Genomic DNA, 27,813 nt, shown 5'->3' with positions numbered 1-27,813 from the left:
TATTTTCCATACCCACACTTATCTTTATAGACAGATGAGTTATTTTAGGTATTTCTAGTTGATACAGAAAGTTAAAGACCTTAACTAGGCATCAGAGGACTTGGGTTCAGTGTAAGGTGTGGGCAAGTCTCTTTCCTCCCATGATCCCCGCTTCTTTATCTTTTTGGCTTATCCATCAAGTTATTAACAGGATCAACTGAGAGCTGAAGGTTCATGCTCTTTGAAAACTGGAGAATACCATTCAGTAAGTGTTTGAATTTGACTGTGTAAATTCAGGGCTTTATTGAAAAATCAGTATTACTGCTTGACCTCGATACTAAAGTTGTCTTATCCAAACTTACAGTCTATTTTTGGTGATTACTTAATCAAAATTCTATCTCGAATATATTTAAACCAGCATACTTAACTCACATAGTAGCTGCGTTGCAAGTTTATTTTTGAAAAAATATGCAGGAAGGAATAAAAAACACTGAAAAGGGTAAGTATACAGGTATTTATAAACTACTATTGACTGTACAAAACAATAAATGTAATATTTTTCGTAGAGTAAAATCTATGTAGAACTAAAATGCAAAACAGGAAGAACAGAAAAGCAGGAAGGGTGAACAGTTTAAAAGTTTTAAGGGTCTGATAATATCAGAGGAGTGGTAAAATAATAATTTGTATAATTCTGTAATCAATCAAGGATATGTGTTGTATTCTCTAGGATAACTACTCTCAGAACAAGAAACTAATGTATTATTTGTAAGTTATTAGAATAAAAACATTAAATAATTTTAAATTTTTGAATAATCTAAAAGAGGCAAAAAAAGGGGAAAAGGAATATAAAACAAAAAGAAAAAAGGAATATAAAAGGGAAGAGCCTAATAAAAAATGAAAAATAAAATTTTATCTAGAAAGCTAGTTATGTCAGAGATTATACTGAATGTAAATGAATTAAATTTGAAGTAAAAGACTATGATTGTCACACTAGATTGAAAAAAAACCATATGCTTTAAATATAATAATAATGTTTAATGTAAAATAAAAAAATAACACCAAGCAAAAACTAACAACAACAAAAAAATCTTGTGTAACTCTACCAATATCAGGCAATGTGAACTTTAAGATAAGAAACATTATTAAAGATAAAGACAGACAGTTTATAATTGTAAATGGGGCTATCCAATAGGAAGATATTACACCTTCTCTATGCACTCAGTAGCATTGCTTCAAAATAAATCAAACCAAGATGGACAGAACAAAAAGTGAAAATGTTCAAATGAACATCACAGTGGGAGGCATTAACATATCTTTCTCAATAGCCAGTAGGACAAGCCAAAAATAAAAAATGAGTAAGGATATAGAAGATATTAACAGTACAATTAGCAAGCCTGATCTAGTTGCCATGCATATAACATTGCACCTATTAATGACCAATTCATATTCGTTTCAAATGTACATGGAACATTTATTAAAATCAATGTATTGTAATATAAAGTCTCAACAATTTCAAAATGTTGACATATTTAAGAATATCTTCAGTGACCACCATGGAATTGAACTAGAGATCAATAACGAAAATAGAAAAAAAACCAACTGCTAAAAATTAAAAAATACACTCTAAATAATCCATGGGATGAAGAAGAAAATAGAAAATAGTTTAAACTGAATAATTAAAAATACATTTCAAAGCTTAGGGGAAGAATTAAAATGATGCTTAGAAGGAAATATATAGCCTTAAAAGCATATAGTAGAAAAGAAAAAAGTCTTAAAATCAATGATTTAAGTATTAATCTCAAGAAACTAGAAAAAGAGCAGCAATCAAACCTAAGGAAATAAATGACAGAGACAAAAACTGAAATCAAGGAAATAATAATCCAACATATAATAGAAAACAATCAACAAATCCAAAAACTGGCTTTGAAAAGATTAACAAAATTAATAAAACCAAAACTGATAAAGAAAAGTAGAAAACCCACAAATCAGCAACAATAGCAATAAAAGGGAGGATATCACTATTGATTGCACAATAAAAGTATTCCAGGGCTTCCCTGGTGGCGCAGTGGTTGGGAGTCTGCCTGCTGATGCAGGGGACACGGGTTCGTGCCCCGGTCCGGGAAGATCCCACATGCCGCGGAGCGGCTGGGCCCGTGAGCCATGGCCCCTGAGCCTGCGCGTCCGGAGCCTGTGCTCCGCAACGGGAGAGGCCACGGCAGTGAGAGGCCCGCATACCGCCAAAACAAAAAAAACAAAAAAACAAACAAAAAAAAGTATTCCAAAAACAACTCTATGCAGATAAACTTGACAATTTGCATGAAATAGACAAATTTGTTGAAAAACACACCTTACCAAAGCTGATAGAAGAAGAAATAGAAAATATGAATAGTTCTGTGTATGTTTTAAAAATTTGAACCCATTATTTAAAATCCATTCCCCAAAGAAAAGTCTAGGCCCAGAGAGCTTATCAATGAATTTTCCAAAAATTTAAGGAAAAATAACACATGTAATTCTTCATGAAGACAGAAACAGAAGCAGAACTTCCAGACTTTTAAAAAATGAAAACAGCATTTAAAACTCTGACAAGCATTCTGAGAAAATTGCAAACCCATCTTTCTCATAAACATTATTTAAAAATTCTTAACAGAATGCTAGGAAATCAAATCCAGTGATATAGTAAACTGAGGACAGTTTAGTCTAGGTGGGCAAGCAGGTTTAACATTCAAATATCATAAACTCAGTTAACCACATCCATAAAAAGGAGTAAAATCACATGATCATATCAAATGCAGAAAAAGTATTTGATAAATTCAACATTTACTTGTGATGAAAACGTTTAGTCAAGTAAGAATAGAACTGCCTTAATGTGATAAAGAATATTTACAAATTACCCACAGCAAACATCATTTTCACTGAAAATGAAACTTTCACTGAAACCTTCTCCCTAATATTGGGACTGGGTCAAGAATGGCCACACTGTAACTGGAAGTCTAACCAGGGCAAAAGGCAAGAGGAAGAAATATAAGTCATGGAGATTGAAAAGGAAGAAATAAAACTGTCATTTCCAGATAGTATGATCATGCATATAGAAAATTTCTAAAAAATCTACAGACAAATTCTTAGAATTAATAAGAGAATTAAGAAGGACACTGGATATAAAGTCAATATACAAAAATTAGTTGCTATAGACTGAATGTTTGTGTTCCGTCCAAAATTCGTATTTTGAAATCCTAACCCCAAAAGTGAGGGTATTAGGAGATGGGGCCTTTGGGCTCTGCCCTCATGAATGGGATTAGCGCTCTTACAACAGAGTCTCCAGAGGGATCCCTAACCCCTTCCACAATGTGACAGCACAGGGAAAAGCCACTGTATATGTATGAAGAAGATGGCCCTCACCAGACACCAGATCTGCTGGCACCTTGATTTTGGACTTTGCAGCTTCCAGAATTATGAGATATAAATTTATGTTGTCTATAAGCCACCGAGTTTATGGTATTTATTATAGCAGTCTGAGCTGATTATGACATGAGTCACAGTTGTATATACTGGCAATAAACAAATAGAAAATAAAACATTTATAATAGCATCCCCAAACTCAAACACTTAGAAATATATCTCATTATAGATGTACAGGACCTCTAAACTAAAAATTACAAAATATTATTGAGAAAAAATAAAGGAGAGCCAAATAAATGGACTTGTCATGGATTGGGTGACTCAATATTGTAAAGATATAAGTTCTCTCCAAACTATTATCTACTTCTATGAACTCTCAACCAAAATCCAAACCGTGGGATATTTCTCCCAGAAATGTACAAATCAATTCTAAAATTCATATGGAAATGCAAAAGGCCCAAAATAGCCAAGGTATTCTTGAAGAAGAACAAATGTGAAGGACATATACTATATCAGGAACTATTAATATAAAGCTAAACTGTGTGATACTAGTATATGACCAGATAACTGTCCAATGGAACAGACCCACACATATATGATCACATGATTTATGACAAAATGACCATGCAATGCAGTAAAGGAAAAAGGTGGTCTTTTCAAAAAATTGTACTGGGTCAATTGGATATCCATAGGGGGAAGAAATGTCTATTGGCTTCTACATCACTTTACACACAAGAATCAATTCCAGATGTGTCAGTCCGTTCGGGCTGCTATAACAAAAATACCATAAACTTTGGCGTCTGGTGAGGGCCTGCTTCCTCATTCATGGATGGTGTCTTGCTGCTATGACCTCACACTGCAAAGAGGATAGGGATCTCTCTGGAGCCTAAGCATATCCCAATGCCCCACCTCTTAATACCATTACCTTGGGGGTTAAGATTTCAACATACGAGTTTGGGGTTCAGACCATAGCAAGAAAGACTGGAGAAATAAATTGAAAGATAAAACAATAAAGCTTTTAGAGGGAAGCATCTTCATGACCTTGGACTAGGCAATGCTTTTTAAAATAAGAAATAAAAAAGAAGGAAAATAAAAGAAAAAAATTGTGATAAACTTGACCATATTAAAACTTAGAACTTATGTTCACCCAAAGTGAGTAAAACAGCAACCTACAGGGTGGGAAAAAATGTTAAACATATATATTTACACACACTTAGGTAAGATATACGATAAAAAACACAGATCCAGAATTCTTAGAAAGCTCTTACAAACCAATAAGAAAAAGATGGACAGTTCAACAGCAAAATGGGCAAAAGACTTATAAAAGAGGATATGTAAATGGCCAATAAACATATGAAAAATTGCCCCCGAGTTTATTAGTCATCAGGGAAATGCAAATTCAAGGCACAATGAAATATTAAGACTACCCACCCAAATGGTTAAGATGAAAAAGATGGAGAATAGCAAGTGCTGATAAAGATGTGGATGAATAGGAATTCTCATAAATCGCTTGTGGGAGAATACTTTGGTACAACCACTTTGGAAAACTCGCAGTTACTGCTAAAGTTGCCTATGTGCATAACCTGTGATCCAGTGAATACATCTCCAGGTTATACCCAATAGAATTTTGTGCAGATGTTTATCCAAAGACATGTATTAGAATGTTCATGGCAACAGTACTCATAATAGGCAAACATTGGAAACTACCCATAGATCCATCCAAAATAAAATGGTTAAATAGTGATATAGTCACACAGTGGGATACCACATAGCTGTGAGAATAATCTACTACTACATGCAAAAATATGGATGAAACTCTCAAGCATAGAGTTGAGCAACAGAAGCCAGACAAGAAGAGTATATATTTCATGTATACAATGTATCAGAACAGGCAGAACTAACCCAGCAGTCATGAGAGTGGTTATCGTTGGGCATTTAGAGACTGGAAGGGAACATGGGACCTAGTGGGTGCTGGTAAATGTTCTGTTCCTTGATTTGGGGGACTTTGCCCTTGTTTGTTAATCCTCTTCTGTACGTGCTACATGATTCTTATCTCATGACTGTCTTTGCCGGAACTTTTTTTTTTCTTTCAAAATGGTTGGGCAGAACTCAATTTCTGCTTAGGTAATTATTCAGTTTACTTTCAATATGCATATTTACCATTATATTTTCTTGAGGTTCCGCAAAATGCCTGCTTATCAGGATTATTTCTGGAGACTGACTTTTTTTCTCCATGTAGCTCCGCAGCTCTCTGAGAACTCTTTCTGATGTGTTCTGTTTTGTCCATCTGCCTCTCTTCTGATCACCATTCTGCCTTATTTATTGTTGTTCTGCCTTTGCTACTCTGTTACTGTACTGATGAAGAAAGAGGGAGAGATTATCTTTAATAGGAAGAGTAATTTTCTGATTGGGGCAGAGACATGATGTCATTGTATTTCTTGTGTAATTTAAGATTTCACTGATTAACTGCTTGGCATATTCTGCCCAGGGATGACAGTGCTGTGTCCAGCCAACCTGAATATGTGGACTTGTTGGCAGACATACCTCTCCTGTGGCAATGGATTTGTCATGCTTGATACCACTAAACATTAAACTCATCAAACTAACTACTCTTCTCTTCTATTTCGCACTCAGTAAATTTGTTTGTGATTATAAACTTGGCTTCCCAAAGCTTCTTATAGGCAGAAACTATGATTAGGACCATATCAAGGTCTGATCCACTTGAGTTTTGCTTTAAATTCACAGGTAGGTATTCTTTTGGTTTATATTATAAATCTTTCTCCACCCAACAAATTAACTCTGGGACATCAAAAATATCAAGCTTGGACCTGCCAACCTGGGCTATGTTGATGCGTTCAAGGTTGTCCATCTGGAGAGCCCACCATCCAGCTTTCCCCCCCAGACACACCCTACAAACAAGCAAACAAACACATCTGATACTCATTGTGTCAATGTTATTCTGCTTATGAAAATAGAACTAAGGTGCCCCGTGCCTTCCCAGCAAAGGACATTTAGGAAAGAGGAGTTCAGATGTCCAACAGTTCTAATAAATATAATTGAGTAAATAAAAAATTCCACTTTGAGAGAAATGTGGACAGCTGCCACAATAGCATGTTTTTCCAGCATCCTGCTGTTTCTGTAAAGTAGGAAATGTCAGTGAGCAGACTCATCCTCCAGCAACTTGTTCAGATTTGCACCTGACCTCTTCTACATAACAGCTTCCAAGGAACGCTTCCTTAGTTTCCTACCATGCATTTTTATCACGATGCAAGAGGCAAGCAGCAGCATGTCAAAACTGCTCTCCAGACACAGTGATTATTATTTTTTTTATTTTGTTTTTCCCTGTAGTTCAAAACCCCTTTGGGTACCCTCCAGTGTGTATTGACATTGCCAGTCATCTCTGCTAACTAAAGGTCTTCACCCAGGATGTTCCCCCACAACCTGCCAGCTTCAATTCCCCTGGGGCTTTGGGCAGCCCAGGCATGCAGACTGGCGGCTCATTCCCATCTGCAGCAGCTGACAGTACCATGGAGAGTAAGGCAGGGCTGAGCGAACAACAGGTTCTCCAAACGAGGACCAAATGAAGACCTGTTGTGCTCTGGTACAGCCCAGCTCAGGGGAGCCATATAATTAGTACAAACATCACTGTGGTGAGACACCTCTCCAGATCTGTTTATTCTGTACACAAACCTAGCTTCGGTTCCATTAGGTTCAACAAATATTTGTTAAACATCTGTGCTGTGTCAGATCACATCCAAGGCACAAGGACAATAAGGATGAACAACACATGAACAGGACGCACTGTAACACTCTTTTACAGTTTTATAGTTCCCAAAGCACTTTTCACATGTCTCATCTCCATCGGCCTCGTGAACTCAGATAGAGCCTTACATGGGTACTGCATTTCCATTTCACAACTGGGAGACTTCAGAGTCTGAAAGACCAGGTCAACTTCCCTGAGGTCACACAGTTAGTAAATGTAAGTTCTGGCACCAGAACCCAGAGATATGATTCTTTATTCAATGCTCAATTTTATCACATTGCCCTATTTTTTTTTACACATTGCCATTTGGCATACAATTAGAGGATGTTTCAGACCCTTTGCACATGTCAGGAGAGAGATGCTACTTTCCTTGCTTGTTATTCTCCATTGTGAATGCCGTGGAAAAAATGAGCCGGAAGGATTCATATTATTGTTGCTTAATTCTGAGAGTTCATTTTCATCTCTGACTATTCAAATAGTTTCTCCTGAATTATGTTTTTATTTGCATCCAATTCGCTCTGTTGAATCAGCTACTTGGTCAACCAAGAAATGGTTGACCTAAAATTAGAAAAAGTAAGACCTAAAATTCTGCTTGTATTGGAATTTTCAGGGCCCAAAGTACATATTTTCTGTTGCAAATATTTTAGCTCTTGGTAATATCCAATTTGAAATTGAATTATATACTGTCTTATATCCTGTAATTATTCTAATAACACTACAAATTCCTAGAGTAGAGCAACCATATCATGGGTCTGGGAGTGTGGCCAGAGCTAACAATATTTGCTGAATGGAATTTAAATTATAGCTGAACCTTCTACTCCCTAATGGGAAGCATTAGAGTTAATGGCTGAGCATCAGATCAGAGAGAGGCAGACTTGGTGACAGATATGCTTCTACCACTAATCTTGGGCAAGTTATATAAATCAACTAAGCCCCACTGCCCTCATTAGAAGATGGGGATGTTAATGGCCATCTCTTAGGACACTTGTGAGAATTAAATGAGAAGCCTGGTAGATGCTGAGAATGAATGTTGGGTCTTATTATCAAGCCCACTTCCTTGGATCTTTCCAGAGGTCCTTCTGCCTTTCCCCATTTGAATACAATGTTTCTTTCCACGAGCACAGACTGAAAGGTCAGAGCTCCAGAGCCAATTACTCACGGAGCATTCACCAGAGAGGGCCTTGGATTTGCTGAAAATAATTGAATTAGTATTTGCCACAGTGCTGGTTATATAATAGAGTGTTTATTATTTTCTCTCTCAATTTTATGTTACTCTATTTTGTGTAAATGTTGACTAGCAAATAATGATTGCTTCCAATCAGATAGTTCCATGAATAATCAAGTATCACCTTAACAAAGGTATGATAATTCCTGTTACAGGAAATCATTTTTTTTAAAGGACATAAAACTGGAGTCTGAACACTTCATCTAGTTCTCTAAACTGGGTTTGTTAAAAATTATCCATGGTTTTCAGAGAGAGAAAATTAGCCCCAGCTTTGAGAGATATAACAGCATTTAAGAATTCAAATAGACGATCCCTTCAGGCTAATAATAAGCAAAGTGAAAATTAGAGCACCTACCATTTATGACCAGTCATAAAAGGAACATAATGCTAGATGCATGGCTTTAAGACTGAATTTTATAAAGCAAATTTTCATCTGCTTATTTTATTCCTAAGGCTGAGAATTCAGAGTATTAAAAAAAAAAGAAAGAAAAGAAAGGTCTGCTTATTTCTCTTGTTACATAATTATGACAAAGAGAAAAACATCCTTCTGCAACATTCGCAGGCTCCTCACAACAATGGATTTGTTCTTTCAGCAAAAATAAATTGACCAGTAAGATTATAAATGGCATTCTCTGATTCTTTACAGTTTTTCTGTATCTTCCACTTCTCCTACAAGGAATGCATAGTACCTTTAGGATTAGGAAAAAACGTTTTTAGTTGCTACTTTTTCTTTGCTTCTCATCGAAAAACCAATGGTGGTATGGGGTAGGGGACCATGCTCCTTACAAAGGCGGGTCTAAAAATGTTTTGTGAGAGGGAAGGATTCACAACTGCTGGGAGTTGATCCCAACCAAGGATGTTGAGTTGCAAACCTGGGAATATGGACAGCTGGCCAAACAAGAAATATGTGAGTGACTATATGTGCCTCATTCCAGTAAGACTTGTGAGCTACAGTAGCACTTGTGTATTGCTAAAATTCTCAGGCTAAAGAATAGTGCCCGGAACATAGCAGATGCTCAGGAAATATTTGCCAAATAAATGACAGTTGTGCTGAGAGGGGACAGCAATTATTATCTCAAACCAGGGGAAATCAGAGTCACTTCCTGCCTGAGAAGCCAGAAGAGGGTTTGTTCTCTAAAACTAGAGTTGCTGAATATTAAGTAGTAATCACAGTAAAGAAGAAACATTGATGCACATGACTTAGTCACTGGTAACTTTAAACAATGATAAGTTGTCTCTGAGTTTTCTTATCACAAAAGCATTGCAGATAAATAGAAAATGCAGATAAGAGAAGAAAAATTTTAGAACCACTGTTATGATAGGTATATATTCTTTCAGGTTAGCTTTGATGCATACATATGATTAATATACATATGTATTTTCTTTTACAAAAATTGGAAGAGCAATTTTGGTAATTTTTTTGTTATGTCACCAGATATTTCTCTGCCACATTATTTTTAATGACAATATAGCACAATGACGGATGCGTGCACAGTCATTTATTCACCCACATCCCTGTTGCACATTAAGGATACACTTTTGTTTTTCCTCTGAGAAATGATGCTGCCTCTTCATGATCGAATACTTAATAAATTAAAGTGATGTCTCAACTATAGACAACTTGCCCTCAGTTGCTTTTCCTGAAGCAGCCATGAGACTGACATCACTGGGGAGAAAGGAGGAGTTTGTGTCTGCCCGGTGCAGCGATAACTGACCCAGAGGAAGGAACTAAACCCAGATCAGCTCTAACTGGTTAGTACCTGTGTTCTAATCGTCTGTCTTCCTGGGGCCTGGGCAACAGCAGACAGGTTGTGATCAGAAAATCAGATTCATTTTTTGAAGTTAAAAGGAATTTAAGAAACCATTAACTGTCATATCCTTAATTGATTCTTGGGTTTTATGGAGAGATGAAAGCAGTTTTGCCCGAGACTAGAACTTAGATGTCTTTAGCTCAGAAGACTGCTCGGTTTCTATAATCACATAGGGGCTTGATACTTTCATAATTGAAGACTCTGGACAAATGGGACTTCCGGCCTCAAGGCTGACAACGGCAGGGGCAGATGCCCCACGTCTAAGCTCAAGTGCAACTAACCCAACTACGCAAGACTTTCAAAGGGATGATCCCAACTTGTTCTACAAGCTTTAGCCAAAAAAACCCATCCAAACCTTGAAAACATTATGCTAAGTGAAAGAAGCTAGGCACAAAAGGCCACATCTTGTATGATTCCATTTATATGAAATGTTCAGAATAAGCAAATCCATAGGGACAGAAGGTAAATTAGTGGTTGCCAGGGGCTGGGAGGAGGGGAAATGGGAGTGACTGCTTAATGGGTCCAGGGCTTCTTCCGGGAAGTCATGAAATTATTCCGGAGTTAGATCGCTGTGATAGTTGCACGACATTAACCACTGAATAGTATACTTTCAAATGGTCAGAACAGTGAATTTTGTTTATGTGAATTTTATTCCAGCTAAATTAAAAAGAACAACAAGGATCCTATCCAGTCCATGTCCGTGAAGACAGGAGATAGAAAGAGCAGGTGGGTGAATGGTGATTCCTTGAAGAGTTGGCCCCCTGTGGGCCCTCCCTGGGGAGGGTATGTGGGTACTTCTTGCACGTTCCATCTCCACTCCCTGCCCAATTTCTAGCCTATGGAGCTTCCAAAGAATCCAGCCACAAGGTGACACACGCCAGCTGGAGTTAAGAGAGCACAGGGGCTGGAGCTCAAGTCTTTAAGAGAGCACAGGGGCTGGAGCTCAAGTTTCCATACAGCCAGAGACATAGTACTGGGTTCGCGATCTGGTTCTACCTTAAATCTTGGGCAATTTACAAAAACCAACTGGAACAGGTCAAAAGGCTGTTGCAGGAGTAGAGTGCACTTCCAGAGCTGGTGAGCAACGTTATGTTTCCTGCGGGCCTAGCCTGCAGTCACATTGCAAAAACCCTACCAAGAGTGCTGCCCCCAGAGTGGGCTCTCAGCAGAAAGCTTCTGCATGCAACAACCAGGCTCCCGCAGAGCCAGATACTCCTGTGAGCTGTCCCTGAAGAACACCCGATGTGTCCCAAGGTTAAAAAAAGAGGCAACTTACATGAAAAGATGCTCAACGTCACTAATTATTAGAGAAATGAAAATCAAAACTACAGGGAGGAACCACCTCACACTGTTCAGAATGGCCATCATCAAAAAGACTACAAATAATAAATGCTGAAGATGGTGTGGAGAAAAGGAAACCCTTCTACACTGTTGGTTGGAATGTAAATTGGCGCACCCACTATGGAAAATAGTATGAAGATTCCTTAAAAAACTAAAAATAGAGTTGCCATATGATCCAGCAATTCCACTCTTGGGCATATATCTGGAGAAAAATATAATTCAAAAAGATACATGCAGGCTTCCCTGGTGGCGCAGTGGTTAAGAATCCGCCTGCCAATGCAGAGTACACGGGTTCAAGCCCTGGTCCCAGAAGATCCCACATGCTGCAGAGCAACTAAGCCCATGTGCCACAACTACTGAGCCTGTGTTCTAGAGCCTGCATGCCACAACTACTGAGCCCGCGTGCCACAACTACTGAAGACTGCACGCCTAGAGTCCGTGCTCCACAACAAGAGAAGCTACCACAATGAGAAGCCCACGCACCACAACGAAGAGTAGCCCCCGCTCACCGCAGGTAGAGAAAGCCCGCACGCAGCAACAAAGACCCAACACAACCAAAGATAAATAAATAAAATTATATATATATAAAAGATACATGCACCCCAGTGTTCATAGGAGTACTATTTACAATAGCCAAGATATGGAAGCAACCCAAGTCCCCATCAACAGATGATTGGCTTAAGAAGATATGGCATATATATATATATATATATATATATATATATATATATATATATATATACACAATGGAATATTACTCGGCCATAAAAAAGAGTGAAATAATGCTATTTGCAGCAACATGGATGGACCTAGATATTATCGTACTAAGTGAAGTAAGACAAAGAGAAAGACAAACACCATATGATATCGCTTATACGTGGAATCTAAAATATGACACAGATGAACTTATCTATGAAACAGAAACAGACTCACAGACATAGAGAACAGATTTATGGTTGCTAAAGGGGAGGGAGGTGGGGAGGGATGGACTGGGAGTTTGGAGTTAGCAGATGCAAACTATGAATATTATGTATAGAATGGATACACAACAAGGTCCTACTGTATAGCACAGGGAACTATATTCAATATCCTGTGATAGACCATAATGGAAAAGAATGAAAAAGAATATATATATGTATAACTGAATCACTTTGCTGTACAGAAGAAATTAACACAACATTGTAAATCAACTATACTTGAATAAAACAAATTTTTTAAAAAAGAGGTAACTTTAGATTGGTGTCCCAACTACACCTGATTACAGGAGGCATGCTAGAATCAAATGAGACACAGAATGTGAAAGCCCCTCACAGCATATAAAGTGCTATTAAAGTGTTCATTATTAGTAAAAATGACTCCAAATCATCAAACTAGTGCTGTAACAATTTCTTGTCTCATATACCTAATTCCTTACATCTTTGATTACAACCTGAGAAATTCTGGAAATCATAGGGCTAGAAAATGCCCTGGGATTTCATCTACTCAAATCCCTGACCCAGTCAGGAGTTACTTCCAATCCCAGCCAGACACTCAAAGGACCACACGTGCCTGAGCACACTAGATTCAGAATCACATCAAGTGTCAATTCACTTTCTCCTATCCGTTGGAGTCATTACTGAATGGTCAGAAAAACCAATAGATTATGCCATGTGGAAAAGACCAGAGAAATATCTATGTGTCCTATTTTAAACTCCTGAGAAGGCAACTCAACCATCTGTCTTGGCAACCCATTGCAGGCTGGAACTACCCTGTCAAAAACGTCTCTCTTCTGTTTAATCTAAATCCTTCAAGTGGAGCTTCAAGCTAATTTTGTCCCATTCCATTTTCAGATAATTTGGAACACAGTTGTTTACCATCTGCGTTATAGGATTATACAATGTCACAGGGTTTTGGTGAGCCGTAAACAAAATAATGCATGTAAAACACAGAGCTCAGATCTGAAACATAACAGCCCAATACATATTTATTTATTATTACCATCATTATATATATTAGGACTCTTTCAGTCACAAGTGATATCAACACAACTCAAAATAATTTAAGCAAAGGAGGAGGAGGGGGCGGGAGAAGAAAAAGAAAAAGGATGCGGGGTGGAGAATGTAATTAGAAAGGAAGTAAAATTGTGCAGTGGCTTTCAGGCACTGCGGGATCCAGGACTCAAATAATGTTCGCAGGGCTCGTCTTTTCCTCTCTTCTGTTTTTCAGAAAAGCTTTTTGAAGTATAAAGAGCAGGAGGGCTATGAGCAGATTCAGGTCACGTAAGCCTAGAATAGGTTCTCCATTCAGCAGTTGATTCATCAAAAATTCCTTCAATGGTTCTAGAAGCTAAGAAAAGAGCAGTGTCCAAGACATAACATTTCACCCTTGTGGAATATACCTTCGAGTGGGAAGAGTGGATCTGGTAGAAGAAGGGGAAGGGATGCCAGAAAGATATAAAGTTATCCTCTACAAAGTAAGGTCTCACCTTATACCATTATTACAGTCAACTCTTAGCTTTCTCTTCAGCAAGCCAAGTAAACCCATCCCTTTCAAAACTCTTTTCCCCTTGGCAAATGTGCAGAATCCCAAAAATCAGGTCTCTAAAGAGATAAATAAACTTGCCTGTGGATTTGAGTGCATGTAGTTTATTTAGGCTGTGTAATCTTTGCATAATATTTCTAAGATGTGCCTTCAGCCCTAATAACATAACATTACCATTGTTTCCATTTTTGAAAGTCACTTTTTTAAAATAATTAATTAATTAATTTTATTGTTGGCTGTGTTGGGTCCTCTATGCTGCGCGAGGGCTTTCTTTTAGTTGTGGCGAGCGCGGGCTACTCTCTGTTGCGGTGCGTGGGCTTCTCATTCCAGTGACTTCTCTTGTCGCGCAGCACAGGCTCTAGGCGCGCGGGCTTCAGTAGTTGTGGCGCACGGGCTTAGTTGCTCCAGGGCATGTGGGATCTCTCCAGACCAGGGCTCAAACCTGTGACCCCTGCATTGGCAGGCGGATTCTTTAACCATTGCACCACCAGGGAAGCCCCTGAAATCACTTTTCTTTTTAGACTCTTTTCCTTTTAAATACAGGTCTTTCTCCCACTTTCATGTTTTCCTTTGAATAGGATGTTAGTTACTTAGTAAAACACTGCAAACATCTGGTCATTTATGAGTCATTTAAAAGGTATGCCTCTGAGTAATTTTAATCTGTTTCTCTGTGTTAATCATTCTAACTGTAAAAATGGCCTGGAGACCAAGTTTCTTTGAGAACCCAAGGACGTGTGGCGTAAACTTCAGAAAATCTCAACCTCTTCCTCTCCCCTGGGAGCTCGCAGTAAGGAATGCGTTCCTGAAGCATTTCAGGCTGTGTAGTCTTATGATAAACTTCAACTTTTCATAAAACTGAAACTAATCTGAATGAAGCTGCTCTCACCTGAAAAATCTTAATTTACCAGGTGCTATTTCAGATTCATCCCACAAAAAGCCTAACTAAATTAACGATGCACACAATTCTATTTAAATTTGGCACTAGCCTAGCAGATCTGTGCTACCACATGAATCCATTCACGGACAATGTAGAGAACAACTCTCACTAAATTCACGGTACCGCAAGTGTGTGTGTGTGTGTGTGGGGGGCAGTTGATTGTCTACGTCATCGCTTCTATTTTTTAAGTAATATTACAAGTTATGTGCCCTGCCCCCAACTGTTGTTCTCAATTTGGTCCTCTTTTCAATGTCCCCCTCCCTTCTGCTTTGGTTAATATCTCTCGTCAGCGCAGTAATTTAGTTCTTGTTAATCCGGATATAACGGCTAAATGGGTCAGTTGGCTCAGTCAAATCCCATCGTTAAAACTGATCTCGGAATCAACCAAAAATGGAGTTTTAATCGAAAAGCTCATCAGCTCCACTCCCCTTCCCCCACCTCATTTTGCCTGATCTTGTCACCTGGCCTTGTCCACCCTGCTTGCAACTTTCCTAGCCTGCCTCTCGCGAAGGGATGAAGAACCTCCGCGCAAGACACCCCTTCTGTCTGGGATCAGCCCTTGTCCGGCGCGAACACATTTTGAAAAAAAAAAAAGTCTGGATCTGGGATTTTTTTTCTTTTTTCCTTTTTCTTTCAAGCTGAATACTGTTATCTTTGCTTTCCAGGCGGAAGGTCGGTTCCAACCCTTCTTTCCTGAGCTTCTCCTTCGCGAACGGGGGACCATCGCTGATGCTTCCTCCTGAGTTGGGAAAGGGACAGAACTTTCCCAGGGAGCTGCGGAGTGTCCCCGCTGCGCTTTCCCGGTTCCTTTCCCCTAGAAGAGATCCTGTTGCACCGGAGGGAACGTGCCCCATTTCTCTGCGCCCCCCCCCCCGCCCCCAAATGACGGCGGAGACGGAAGGCAGCTTCTGTGTTTGTTTTGTAAACCTTTAAAACCTACTGCACTTAGCGCTTTGCGAGCCCCTTGGCCTTCGCCCAAAGCAAGCCGTAAAGAGGTCGGGGAGCTCAGCGGGCTGGGTGGGAGAGGGAGGCGACCTGCGCTGCCGCGACGAAGTGGGTCTTGAAGGGTGCGACCTCTCCCTCCGGGACTGGGCGTGTCCCTTATCCTCTCCCAACCCTATCACCCTGCTGACCCCGGCTGGGCTCGCGGACGCGACTGGCAGGAGTGCGCGACCGCGTCCTCACGCCGGGGGACGCCGCCCACGGCCTCAGGTGTCGACCCCCGCCCCGCCCCGCCCGCGCGGCCGCTCTCCCGGGACCCGGGAGTGGGGGGAGGGTGGTGGAGTTGGCGGCGGGGCTGCCGGGTGGGGGCGAAGGGGGCGCCGGCCGCTGCCCCGATTGGCTGCGCAGCCGCCCCCTCCCCGCGCCGCGCGCCCCTGGCCCGCAGCCCGGGAGCTGGTTCCCGCTGGAGGGAGGACGTGCGAGGGCGGGACCGGTCTCCCAGCCCCGCACCCGACCCCGGGCGCGCGGGGATAAAACCCGGCCGGCGCCGCCCGTGAACCCGGGCCCTGCAGCCTCCGGTGCGCGGAGAGGCGGGGCCGGGTCCGACCCGCTCCCCGCGCCTCCGCCCCTTGGACCAGGCTCCGGGAGCAAGGCGCCCCGCGCGCGGGCACGCGACGGCCAGAGCGCCCAGGCGGTACCTTCAGCAGAGCAATGAAGAGAGCCGGGGAGAAGCAACCGCAGCCGGCCGAGACGTTTCCTGCGCCCGGGGTTGCTGCCGCCGCTGCGGCTGCCTGAAACTCCCCAAAGTTGCGAGCCAGCGAGAGGCTGCCGCCCGCCGGGAGCTAAAGGGAAAGGAACTCGTAAGATGCCGGAGTGACAGACAGACAGACGCACAGACCTGCAGAAGACACCACCGTCGGCGGCCTATCCCCGGAGCCCGTGAGGCTTCCCAGCTCCGTGAGTTGCTTTCTGGACGGGTGGCTTGCTAAGTATTTCCGTGTAATTGTTTATAAGATGCGTTTGTATATTTTTGTGACTCTTGGAGAGAGTTAAAAAAAACAACGCAGGATGCACCTTAAAAAACAATTGAGTTTCTGATATTGAGACGGTTGTGTTGATAGAATGAGACTGTAAATGTCTGTAAGCAGGAGTAACCCAGGAAAAATTGCATCCAACAGTAAAAAGGACACGTAGGCTCCCCAGTGTGAAAAAAACCCAAAAGCTTTCATTTCAAAAGTTATTGGAAAGAAAGCCAGATATTACTCTTAAGGGCTAACTAGTGCTAGTTAACTTTGCTTTTTTACCCCTCTTTAAATATTGATTGTTTACCAGGTTCACTGGTGGGAGGCTGAGCTGGTGGAAAAGGCGCCTGGAAGAGCCCTAGAGGCGACCATAATGTCTTTACGTTTACACGCACTGCCCACCCTGCCTGGAGTTGTCAGACCGGGCTGCAGGGAACTGCTGTGTTTGTTGGTGATCACGGTGACTGCGAGCCGTGGGGCCTCCGGGGTGTGCCCCACCGCTTGCATCTGTGCCACTGACATCGTCAGCTGCACCAACAAAAACCTGTCCAAGGTGCCTGGGAACCTTTTCAGACTGATCAAGAGACTGGATCTGAGTTATAACAGAATCGGGCTCCTGGATTCTGAGTGGATTCCGGTGTCGTTTGTAAAGCTGAACACCCTCATTATTCGGCATAACAACATCACGAGCATTTCTACGGACAGTTTTTCCAGCACGCCAAATCTTAAGTGTCTCGACTTATCGTCCAACAAGCTGAAGACTGTGAAAAGTGCAGTGTTCCAGGAGTTGAAGGTTCTGGAAGTGCTCCTGCTTTACAACAATCACATTTCCTATCTCGACCCTTCAGCGTTTGGAGGGCTCTCCCAACTGCAGAAACTCTACTTAAGTGGAAACTTTCTCACGCAGTTTCCCATGGATTTGTACGTTGGAAGGTTCAAGCTGGCAGAACTGATGTTTCTAGATGTTTCTTATAACCGGATCCCCTCCCTGCCGATGCATCATATAAATTTAGTGCCAGGAAGGCAGCTGAGAGGCATCTACCTTCATGGAAACCCATTTGTCTGTGACTGTTCCCTTTACTCGTTGCTGACCTTTTGGTATCGTAGGCACTTCAGCTCAGTGATGGATTTTAAGAATGATTATACCTGTCGCTTGTGGTCTGACGCTAGGCACTTCCATCAGGTGCTTCTGCTCCAGGATAGCTTTATGAACTGCTCTGACAGTATCATCAATGGTTCCTTCCGTGCCCTTGGCTTTATTCATGAGGCGCAAGTGGGGGAAAGGCTGATTGTCCACTGTGATAGCAAGACTGGTAACGTGAATACCGATTTCATGTGGGTCGGTCCAGATAACAGAGTGCTGGAGCCCGATAAAGAGATAGAAAACTTTCACATATTTCCCAATGGAAGTCTGGTTATAGAAAGTCCTCGTTTTGAGGATGCTGGAGTGTATTCCTGTGTTGCAATGAATCGGCAACGTCTGTTAAATGAAACTGTGGATATCACAATAAACGTGAGCAATTTCACCGTAAACAGATCCCATGCTCACGAGGCATTTAACACGGCTTTTACCACTCTTGCAGCCTGTGTGGCCAGCATTGTTTTGGTACTTCTGTACCTCTATCTGACACCGTGTCCCTGCAAATGTAAACCCAAGAGACGAAAAAATATGCTAAACCAAAGCAATGCCCATGCATCTATTCTCACTTCTGGCCCTGAAAGCGATGCCCCCGCCGATGAACGGAAGGCAGGGGCTGGGAAAAGAGTGGTGTTTTTGGAACCCCTGAAGGATACTGCAACAGGGCAGAATGGGAAAGTCAGGCTCTTTCCCAGTGAAACGGTCATAGCTGAGGGCATCTTAAAGTCCACAAGGGTGAAATCTGACTCAGATTCAGTCAATTCAGTGTTTTCAGACACACCCTTTGTGGCGTCCACTTAATTTTGTGCCTGTATTTTTATGATGCAGTGATTGAATCTCTTCATATTCCGCTTTGTGTGTGGTCTGCAGAAATAAACAGAAGGACAGAAATGGGGTTGTTTTGTTTTTCTGAAATACAACCAAAGTGTCTCTTTCTCTGGTTAATAGGAAATGTGCTGAAGCACTTAGGTTCGAGCTAAAGCACTTGGGTTCGTGCCAGAGAAAGATGGGGTTGTTTTTCAGAGTTTAAGTTCTAGATAGTAGCTTAGTTTTTAGCACCACTGATAATTTCAAAGCTGGCCTGGAGGTGATATCACTGACACTGTCCTTTCACTCAGGATTCTTAAAAGAAAAAATAAGTTCCAAATATTAGTATTCTTAAAAAAGGGGTTTTACTAACTTATTGGCACCAAAGTTGAGTTATGTTAAAGAAAAGTGTTGTGTTCATTTTTAAAAGATGTAGAAGGAAGAACCAAGCACCAATTATTTATAAAGCGCAAAGTAAAGTTAGATTTGGGAATAATTCGGTTCATGTCATCATTGCAGACCAGAGTAAATAGACTATCCTGATCAAATTTACTGAGCAGTGCCACATCCCATGTGGTGTTAGATAAATAGTACAGTAAAGGTACATTTGTTTGACTGTCTTCTTCCCATTCTGTACATTTCCTATCTTTGTGCAAAAGATCTTACTGAAAGTTTAAAGCCATCATTATCTGTTGCCATAAATATGTAGGTGTCAGTGCCAGAACGTCTGAGTAACTTCTTCAGCCTTTGGTCTAGGACTCTAGTATTTGTTCATATGCTTGTGTGAATGTATGTCTTAAATTATATGAACTGTTAAAGAGATACCACTGTATTGTGCTTTGGACATTTGAATTATTGTAAATATATGTGTTCTGCGACTTGATGTTCTGTTTTATTTGCCTATTTAAAAATATACATCTAAGATGTTTTATGTGATCTGATTTTGCTACTTTTGTGTTAAGCACCCTCTATAGCAAATACCTCTCCAAATTTCTTAGAGTTACAGAGTTTATTTTTTTTTAAAGAGGGAAAAAGGCTCTAAGGTGCCCTACCCAGTTTATACCTTCTATATCACATTTTACTCTGACACCATTATACATTTCAACCAGGTTTGGAAGATATTTAAGCTCTGATTTTGGAACATGTGAGAGCCCCGGAGACCTCCTCCTCATTCCTATCCCTGCTGTGATGTAATCGCGTACCCACTGTTTTTTGTTTTGTTTTGTTTTTTTCCTTCGGTACGCGGGCCTCTCTCTGCTGTGGCCTCTCCCCTTGCGGAGCACAGGCTCTGGACGCGCAGGCTCAGTGGCCATGGCCCACGGGCCCAGCCGCTCCGCGGCATGTGAGATCCTCCCGGACCGGGGTACGAACTCGCGTCCCCTGCATCGGCAGGCGGACTCTCAATCACTGTGGCACCAGGGAAGCCCCGAGTACCCACTCTTGACCTAGGTTTCCTCAGCTATGAAATGAAAATTTCAGACTAGGTGATGTCTAAGGTTTCTTCTACCCTGGAATTGATGACTTCCTGGTGGTCTTAGCTCCATTACAGACTTGGACTGGCTTTCTGAAAATGTACCATATGCTGATGGAGGACAGGAATGGGATTAGGACAGACTAGTGTAGCACTGCCCAGCTCCGAGGGACTATGATTTCGGATCATCAAGTCAAGCTCCTTTCCTTTCTCAGGGATAAAGGAAGCCCAGAGAGGGTTGTGGGTTGTCTGAGGCCACACAGTGAGTTAGTGACAGGGTTGCGAGGAGAGCTGAGTTTTGGGATTCTTCCTGGCGAAGATAAGAGGGTCAAAAAGTGGTTATTTTTAACTATGGGGATGGAGAAGGAGCCAAAGAACGAGACAAAAGAGAGGTCAGAAAATGGCAAAGGAGAGTGAATCAGGGATGTGTTGTCCCTGGGGCCAAGAGAAGAGAATTTTTAAAAGATGGAATTAGGCAACAGTAACAAATATTTGGAGAACTGGAGAACCAGAGGAGGAGGGAAGACTGACTTTGGCAATGTTTTGGGGGAACTGGGTACTTGGTGACAGCTTGATAAGTGCCAAGCCAGGCTCCCAGTGGCAGATGCTGGTCAGCTGGGGGTTAAGGAGTGGGTGATGTGTGCCGAGGGAATAGGATGTTAGCCACTGCTCAGTCGCATTGACAATTCTTTATTGCCGGTGTTATTTTTTTTATTATTATTTTTTGAGGTGGACCATTTTTAAAGTCTTTATTGAATTTGTTACAATATTGCTTCTGTTTTATATTTTGGTGTTTGGCCCCAAGGCATGTGGGATCTTAGCTCCCTGACCAAGGATCGAACCCGCACCCCTTGCATTGGAAGGTGAAATCTTAACCACTGGACTGCCAGGGAAGTCCCTGCCTCTGCCTTTTAAACACAGACCTCACCGGTTAGATAAGATCCTTCAGCCCCAAAGATATTACAGGAAAACATTTTTTTTTTAATTTAATTTAATTTTTTTTTTTTTTTTTTTTTTGCCATACTGTGCGGTTTGCGAGATCATAGTAGTTCCCTGACCAGGGATCAAACCCGTGCCCCATGCATTGGGAGCCTGGGGTCTTCACCACTGCACCACCAGGGAAGTCCCTATAGGAAAACATTTTATTCCAGTTCCTGCCATTTAAGTAATGAGGAAGAATTCTGTGATCTGTGTAACCTTTGAAATCATCACTCCTTTCATCATTCATATTTGGAGAATCTCAGACTCAGAGATGCTGTGATTTGTTCAAGATCACAGGGGAGTCTGGACACAAGGGAAAACTCTTTCGAACCACTGACACTCTCCAGCAAGGGGAGGGGCTGCCTCCAGGGGCCGTGATGACCCCAATGCTGAGTGTGAAAAAGCCTGGCTGGCAGGGAGTTTGCAGAGGATCTCTGAATTCAACCTTTTCTCTAGGGTCCTTCAGCCCTCAAACCCTTGCTCCTAGGAAACGCATGCTGCCTTTGGCAAGGGGACATGGACAGTGCTAGAGTGGGGAGTTTGGAAAGCCTGATCTTGGCTGGTCCTAATCCAGATGCTTGGTTAAAGGATGGGCTGAGCTGAGATAAAAACTAACATACTGGGCTTCCCTGGTGGCGCAGTGGTTGAGAGTCCGCCTGCCGATGCAGGGGACACAGGTGCGTGCCCCGGTCCAGGAAGATCCCACATGCCGCGGAGCGGCTAGGCCCGTGAGCCATGGCTGCTGAGCCTGCGCGTCTGGAGCCTGTGCTCCGCAACGGGAGAGGCCACAACAGAGAGGCCTACGTACTGCAAAAAAAAAAAGAAAGAAAAAAAAAAAACTAACATATTTACAACCAAAACAAAACATATATATATATATATATATATATATATATATATATATATATATATATAAAGCGGAATCACTTTGCTGTACGTGTGAAACTAACACAACATTGTAAATCAGCTATATTTCAATAAAAATAATAAAAAAGAAAACAAACAAAAATCCTGAATGCTGCAAAGCAAAGCTTTGTTTTGGACAGGAATAGGAAGGCGCGGTGATGTAAAGCATAGAACTGACTGTTATGATGTGGAATTTTAAGTTCTTACATGTACCTGTTTTTTTTTTTTTGGTAGTAGCCTGATCACATGTATTTTAAATATAGGAACAGAACTAATTTGTACTTTATAAATTTGTTCCGCTCAAAACTTTTTTATAATTTTCCTTCTAAGTAATAATCTGGATTTAGGTAACTGGGTTATTCTTTTAAGGTACTTAGTATTTTTTATTACACAGTTGTGAGAGAGGTGGATACTCATTGGAAAAATCAAGCAAAGATCATTGATGTGAAATTTTCCTGGGCTTACAATATTTTTTCACTATAATTAGAAGATATTAGGTTCACGACAACAGACTGTCTAGTTAATCATGAGTTACATTTTTAAAATACACTTTTAAGACTTATAATCTGAACTAATGGCCTAAAACATTAGTTTATAGTTAACTTCTTCATGAATCCTCACCGTTTGGCCTAGAGAGATTTAAATATTAAAAAAAAATTTTGATTAATTTTTAGCGCTGATTGCTTGAATTATTTGCCCAGAAAACATGTTTTTTCATTTTTCTAAATAAACATTTTTCTGAAATGTTAATCAGAAGGGACATAGGTGAAACTTATGGGGGTGGAAGCATAAGAGGGACAAGAAGACGCACAGTCCAGATTCTAAAAAGACGTCTATTTGTATCAACCTGCTAAGCACTGTTAAAAGAGGATATAGCCTAAACACCCTGCAATATTGCTGGCTTTTCTTGGCCGTGACTGCTGCTTGGTGATTGTCACCTTTTAGTGTCATCTGGTTTACCAAGTGGTCTAACAATAGGTCTAAACCCAGGCTTCTCCATAGGATCACAGGGGAAAGTTAGATAAACAAGTGTTTCTAGCAGGTACCCTCTATACATTGCCCAACCAGAGGTTCTGGTTCAGGCCACCTGAGGTAAGGCCTGAATATCATATATTTTTTTGAAATTTCCAAATAATTATGCTTCTGCTTATTTTGTTGAAACACAGCCAAAAAAAATGGGGCTGTAGCAAATTTTGCGTTTGGGGCTCTGTCAAAATACATTATTATTACTTGCTAATGGATTTATTAATAAAAAGAATTTTAGCGCTCACTTAAAAAAAATTCTAATATGTTGGGAAAACGAAAGAGTGATCCTCTGATACTAAATAAACTCTAGAGTAAATTGTTGGCTATAATTTGTGATTTCTATTTTTCTAAATTATGAAATACAGAATAACTACTTTGAGATGACTAGATCTCTGATTCTTTCATTTATTAAAACTATTTTTGGCTTGAAAGCGGCAACAGCAGATCTGATTCCTAACAATGAGCTTTGGGGCTTTCAAATTTGATTAGATCATAGTAAAGTGAAGGCATATTCCAAAGATACGAGTGCAGATTTCAGCTACAGAGAACAAACTTCTTTGTTTTTTCAATATATTAGAACGATATTTTTAAAAGAGAGCAGTGAAATTCTTTTCACGGTTTTCTCATCCCTCTTTGCCCAAGAGCCAGCCCCCAATTCATATTTTTTATTTTTTATAATATGAAAATTAGTGTGGAAAGATGATGGTAGTTCACCCTTGCAAGTATTATTTGTTAGTAACATATAAAATGTAGAACCAAAAACTCTTATAATAACCTCTTGACTAATTGAGAGGACTGCTTACAGGACCGTTGTTATTTGTGAATAGATTCCAGAAGGGGAATCCTTTTACAGTGAGGATCAGAGTAAACAGAGTATGGAAACACAGATCCTTTTATAAATTGTAAGAGGTGATATATATATATAGATATATAGATATAGATAGATATAGATATATAGATATATTTATATATATATAGATATCTATATATCTGTATACAGATATAGATAGAGATATGTATGTGTGTGTATATATCATATATACATACATATATACATATATATGGAATTTATACTGGCTTTAATTTATTAAGTGTGAGAATTGGGGTTTATTATTCCTCATTACAGAAGCCCTGAAATGGGAAATATTAACCCCCCCCCACTGTTTCAGATAGGAAAAAGAGGCTTAAAAGGGATAAATAATGTTCCCAGGTGACTCAGCTAATAAGTCGTTTTTATCATGAGAATCATTTAAAAAATATCTCTGCACAGAACCCTTAGGGATGTTCTACCAACAGAATAACTATGTAAAGCACGGGCAATAAGTAAACTCATAAATGTAATTAGTGCTCACAGCAAATCTGGGAGAAGAGGAATGAAGGGTTGGGGGATCATAAGTCATTCAAACATAATAAAGATGGAAATTATTATTATTTTTTCCCTTAAAACACAATGAGTCACAAGTAGCAAAGTTAGAAATCTACCTAAGAAGATTTGGTTTAATAGACGAAGCCTCCTTAGTCTGCGGGCTCTCTTCAGTCTGGCTGCCCTTCACACATGAAACTGCTTAATATGCAAAGCGAATATCTGCCTCATCATCATAAGCGACATATTCAAGATTTTTAAATGAATAAGTGATTGAGTTCAATTTTTTTAAATTAAAAATGACCCCAATTTACAGGAAAAAATAATCCTATTGGAGGGGGCATCTGATAATTTGCTTTAAATGTCTAGAAGAATGGAGGGGGCAATTCAGAGCCAGTGGGGGATTTTTTCAGCTAATTTTTAAATTAGATTTCTCAAAATAATAAAAAAAATTATTGCATAAGGTAGCATCATCAGCTTACCTGATTAAACTTCTCTATTAGGTAATATATCAGCAAAGTATCAAACATCATACTCAGTGTATGTGTATATATTAAGTGTCTACAGGACGGAGGGAACGAAAAGTGCCCACGAACTGAGACTGAAAAATGAGGCAGGCGGCTGCGTATAATCAATGGATCAGTCAATTATAGGGTAACTTACAGGGTGGGATTGGGATCCGGCAGGTAACCATCCAGAAGCATTTGCAGCCATACTCCGTACCACTGAGGGGCCATTGAGGCAATTTTGTAGTTAACCTAGGGTAAGGGGGTAGGTGCTTGGAAACGGGACAGGCATTCCTAAGTCAAGATTCATGAATGGGTCACTAGTCTCCTGGGCGCCAGGAATACGTCAGCGAAGGTTTCCATCATTGTTTGGGGCCTAACAGAGCATAGAGGCCACCTGGTCCTAATGATTATTTAAACAATATCTTTTAACTACAAAGCCCTTGACGACAGAGAAGTGATTTACTGCACAGTACAGTCCTGGGGAGGGTCAGAGGAAGGACAGGAGAAATTGTAAGGGCCCAAGATGGTGTCAGTTACACTAACATCTATGCACTAGGATCTTGGCGTCGTGGAGTTGAGTATCATAAGATCAAAGGCCAAACCCTTGGTGATGAGTGGCCAGTGGTAGCCAGGAGAAGATTATTAAGCATTTCTACATAGTGTGGAGGCCGTAAATGATGTATAATAACTGTTCTCTCCCCTTAAAGGAGATTACAGTACAACTGAGAGATCAAACAAAAAACCTGAAACAATTCACGAGTAAGAGTTGATTTGTCTACTAGTGACTAAACTGGCAAATAAGAGATGAGAAGAGGCAGATAATTAGCAGAGACCTTGCTTTACCCTGTCGGGCTAATGTGACACAGGCTTGAACACTGAATAGCCAGCCCATAGATGCTCTGAATGTTACATTAGCTGGGATCCTTACCTCAGAAAGACAATATTGTAAGGAGGTGGTGCAAACTTAGTTCATAGTGCTCTAAAATGAATGTCAGGGACTCTATTTAAAATTTGACTGCTCATTTGTTATCATTTGTGATCAAATCTAGAGGAGAAAGAGACCTTAATATTTCACACTGGTCCTTTATCTACACTCACAGCCCCAAACTTCACGTCCATCACAGTTAGAATGAAGACTTCTGAATGTCCTAGCCATGTCCCGAGGAATGAGAATAATAACAATGACAGCAGGGAACTCTTCTCAATACTCTGTAATGACCTCCACGGGAAAAGAATCTAAAAGAGCGTAGATGTTTGTATATGTATAACTGACTCACTTTCCTGTACAGCAGAAACTAACACAACATTTTAAATCAACTATACTCCAATAAAATTATAAAAACAGAAAAAAATAATAACATTTTTATATGTAAGCTCCATGATAAGGGCTTTACATATTTTGTCCCATACCTATGAGGAAGGTATTTTTACGTCCATTTGGATCCGGTTTTGTCTGGATCCATCCAGAACCCAGCCTCTTAATGTCTGTACTGTAATAGACTAAACTGTAATACTTTCCAGCTCCATAAGAGGGCTTTGCTCATCATGTCCCCTTTGCCCTCTGCTTATCTGGCTTCAGGAGACCTTTCCTCCAGCGGTCTGGCTCTTCTTTCAAGACTCCGTACCCTGTCCCGCAGTGATTCCCCCTCCCCTCGGCAGCTCGCTGCTCTGGCCCTTAAGCGATGCTGGCTTTTATCGTTCTGTCTCTATTCACATTCCTCATCTTCCTGACCGGGTCCTCAGCTACTTGAGGAGATGTCTTCTATCCCTTTATCCAGCACCTAGCCCATAGTAGGTGTTTGCATGTCAACTTTTCAATTATATTCATTCAACACACAGTATTGAATACCTAATACGTGCCTGTCCCTGAGCTCGACCCAGAGATCAACAACAATCCAGCAGCTCCCAGTGTTTGAAGAGAGGCAGAAACACAGCTTTAATGAGGCAAGTGCGCTGCTAGAGAAGGGCCCAAAGACAGGGAGGTCAGGGGAGTTTTCCTGAAGAAAGGTTGCCTGAGCGGAGGCTCCAAGGAGGCCTCTGTGTTTGGAGAGGTCTGGTTTGTTGTCCACAGCTGGACATGCAGACAGGATGGAAGGCAGGATTGTGAACGTACTCTGGGGCACTGGGGATTCAACCAGAGCGGCTGTAGGACACACGGCATTGGTGCGCTCGGAACTGCCTTGCAGTGGGCCCCCTTCGGTAGTTTGATCACTTGGTTCTCTGGATGCGGCCCAGCGTGAACCCTTCTCATTCCGCATTCCATCCTCGCTGAAAATGTAGCTGCCGTGTGGTCCTATTTCGTAGCTCTTCAAGGAGGATGCATAGTAAATTGGCTCATGTAAAGGCTTATAGCACATTTGGCCAAGCTAAAAAGAGTTAGAAATATTAGCTTCTCTTGTGTAACAATGTGGGCTTCGTACAGCAATGATGAAATAATGCTACTTAATTCAGTTATCACTCTATGGACCAAGAAATACCTCAGAGCTAATGTTTATCCAAGCCTCACTGTAACTAAATTTACATTGCTAGCCTAGATATTGATTTGACTAAGCCAGTTTTATAAGAGTAAATGATTTGGGTGGGAAGAGACAGAAAGATGTGACCGACCTGCAGGATTGAATTACACAGTTCAGGCTGCTTACTGAGTGTTTGTGTGCATTTTTGCCTCAGCTCTGT

At 40.9% G+C, this 27,813-nt stretch overlaps 2 protein-coding genes across 4 annotated transcripts in view; one reads left to right on the top strand and one right to left on the bottom strand.

Moving 5' to 3' along the window:
- PCED1B (PC-esterase domain containing 1B) overlaps positions 1 to 16,721 on the bottom strand; it is a 149,375-nt gene extending 132,654 nt beyond the window's left edge. For all 3 annotated transcript variants that reach the window (XR_010932374.1, XR_010932375.1, XM_067696301.1), the window contains exon 1: positions 16,613 to 16,721. The gene's annotated coding sequence lies outside the window, so the exon portion shown is untranslated. The remainder of the gene's footprint in view (positions 1 to 16,612) is intronic.
- Positions 16,722 to 16,732: 11 nt separating this feature from the next.
- AMIGO2 (adhesion molecule with Ig like domain 2) lies at positions 16,733 to 19,817 on the top strand. Its single transcript, XM_067696300.1, has 2 exons — positions 16,733 to 16,871; positions 17,247 to 19,817. Exon 2 carries the CDS (start codon positions 17,310 to 17,312, stop codon positions 18,873 to 18,875), a length of 1,566 nt encoding a protein of 521 aa, XP_067552401.1. The 5' UTR covers positions 16,733 to 16,871; positions 17,247 to 17,309; the 3' UTR covers positions 18,876 to 19,817.
- The last annotated feature ends 7,996 nt before the right edge of the window (positions 19,818 to 27,813 follow it).

The sequence above is a fragment of the Pseudorca crassidens genome, chromosome 11 (assembly GCF_039906515.1).
Source record: "Pseudorca crassidens isolate mPseCra1 chromosome 11, mPseCra1.hap1, whole genome shotgun sequence".
In the NCBI taxonomy this organism is placed as follows: domain Eukaryota; kingdom Metazoa; phylum Chordata; class Mammalia; order Artiodactyla; family Delphinidae; genus Pseudorca; species Pseudorca crassidens.
This window is presented reverse-complemented; position numbering and strand designations above follow the sequence as displayed.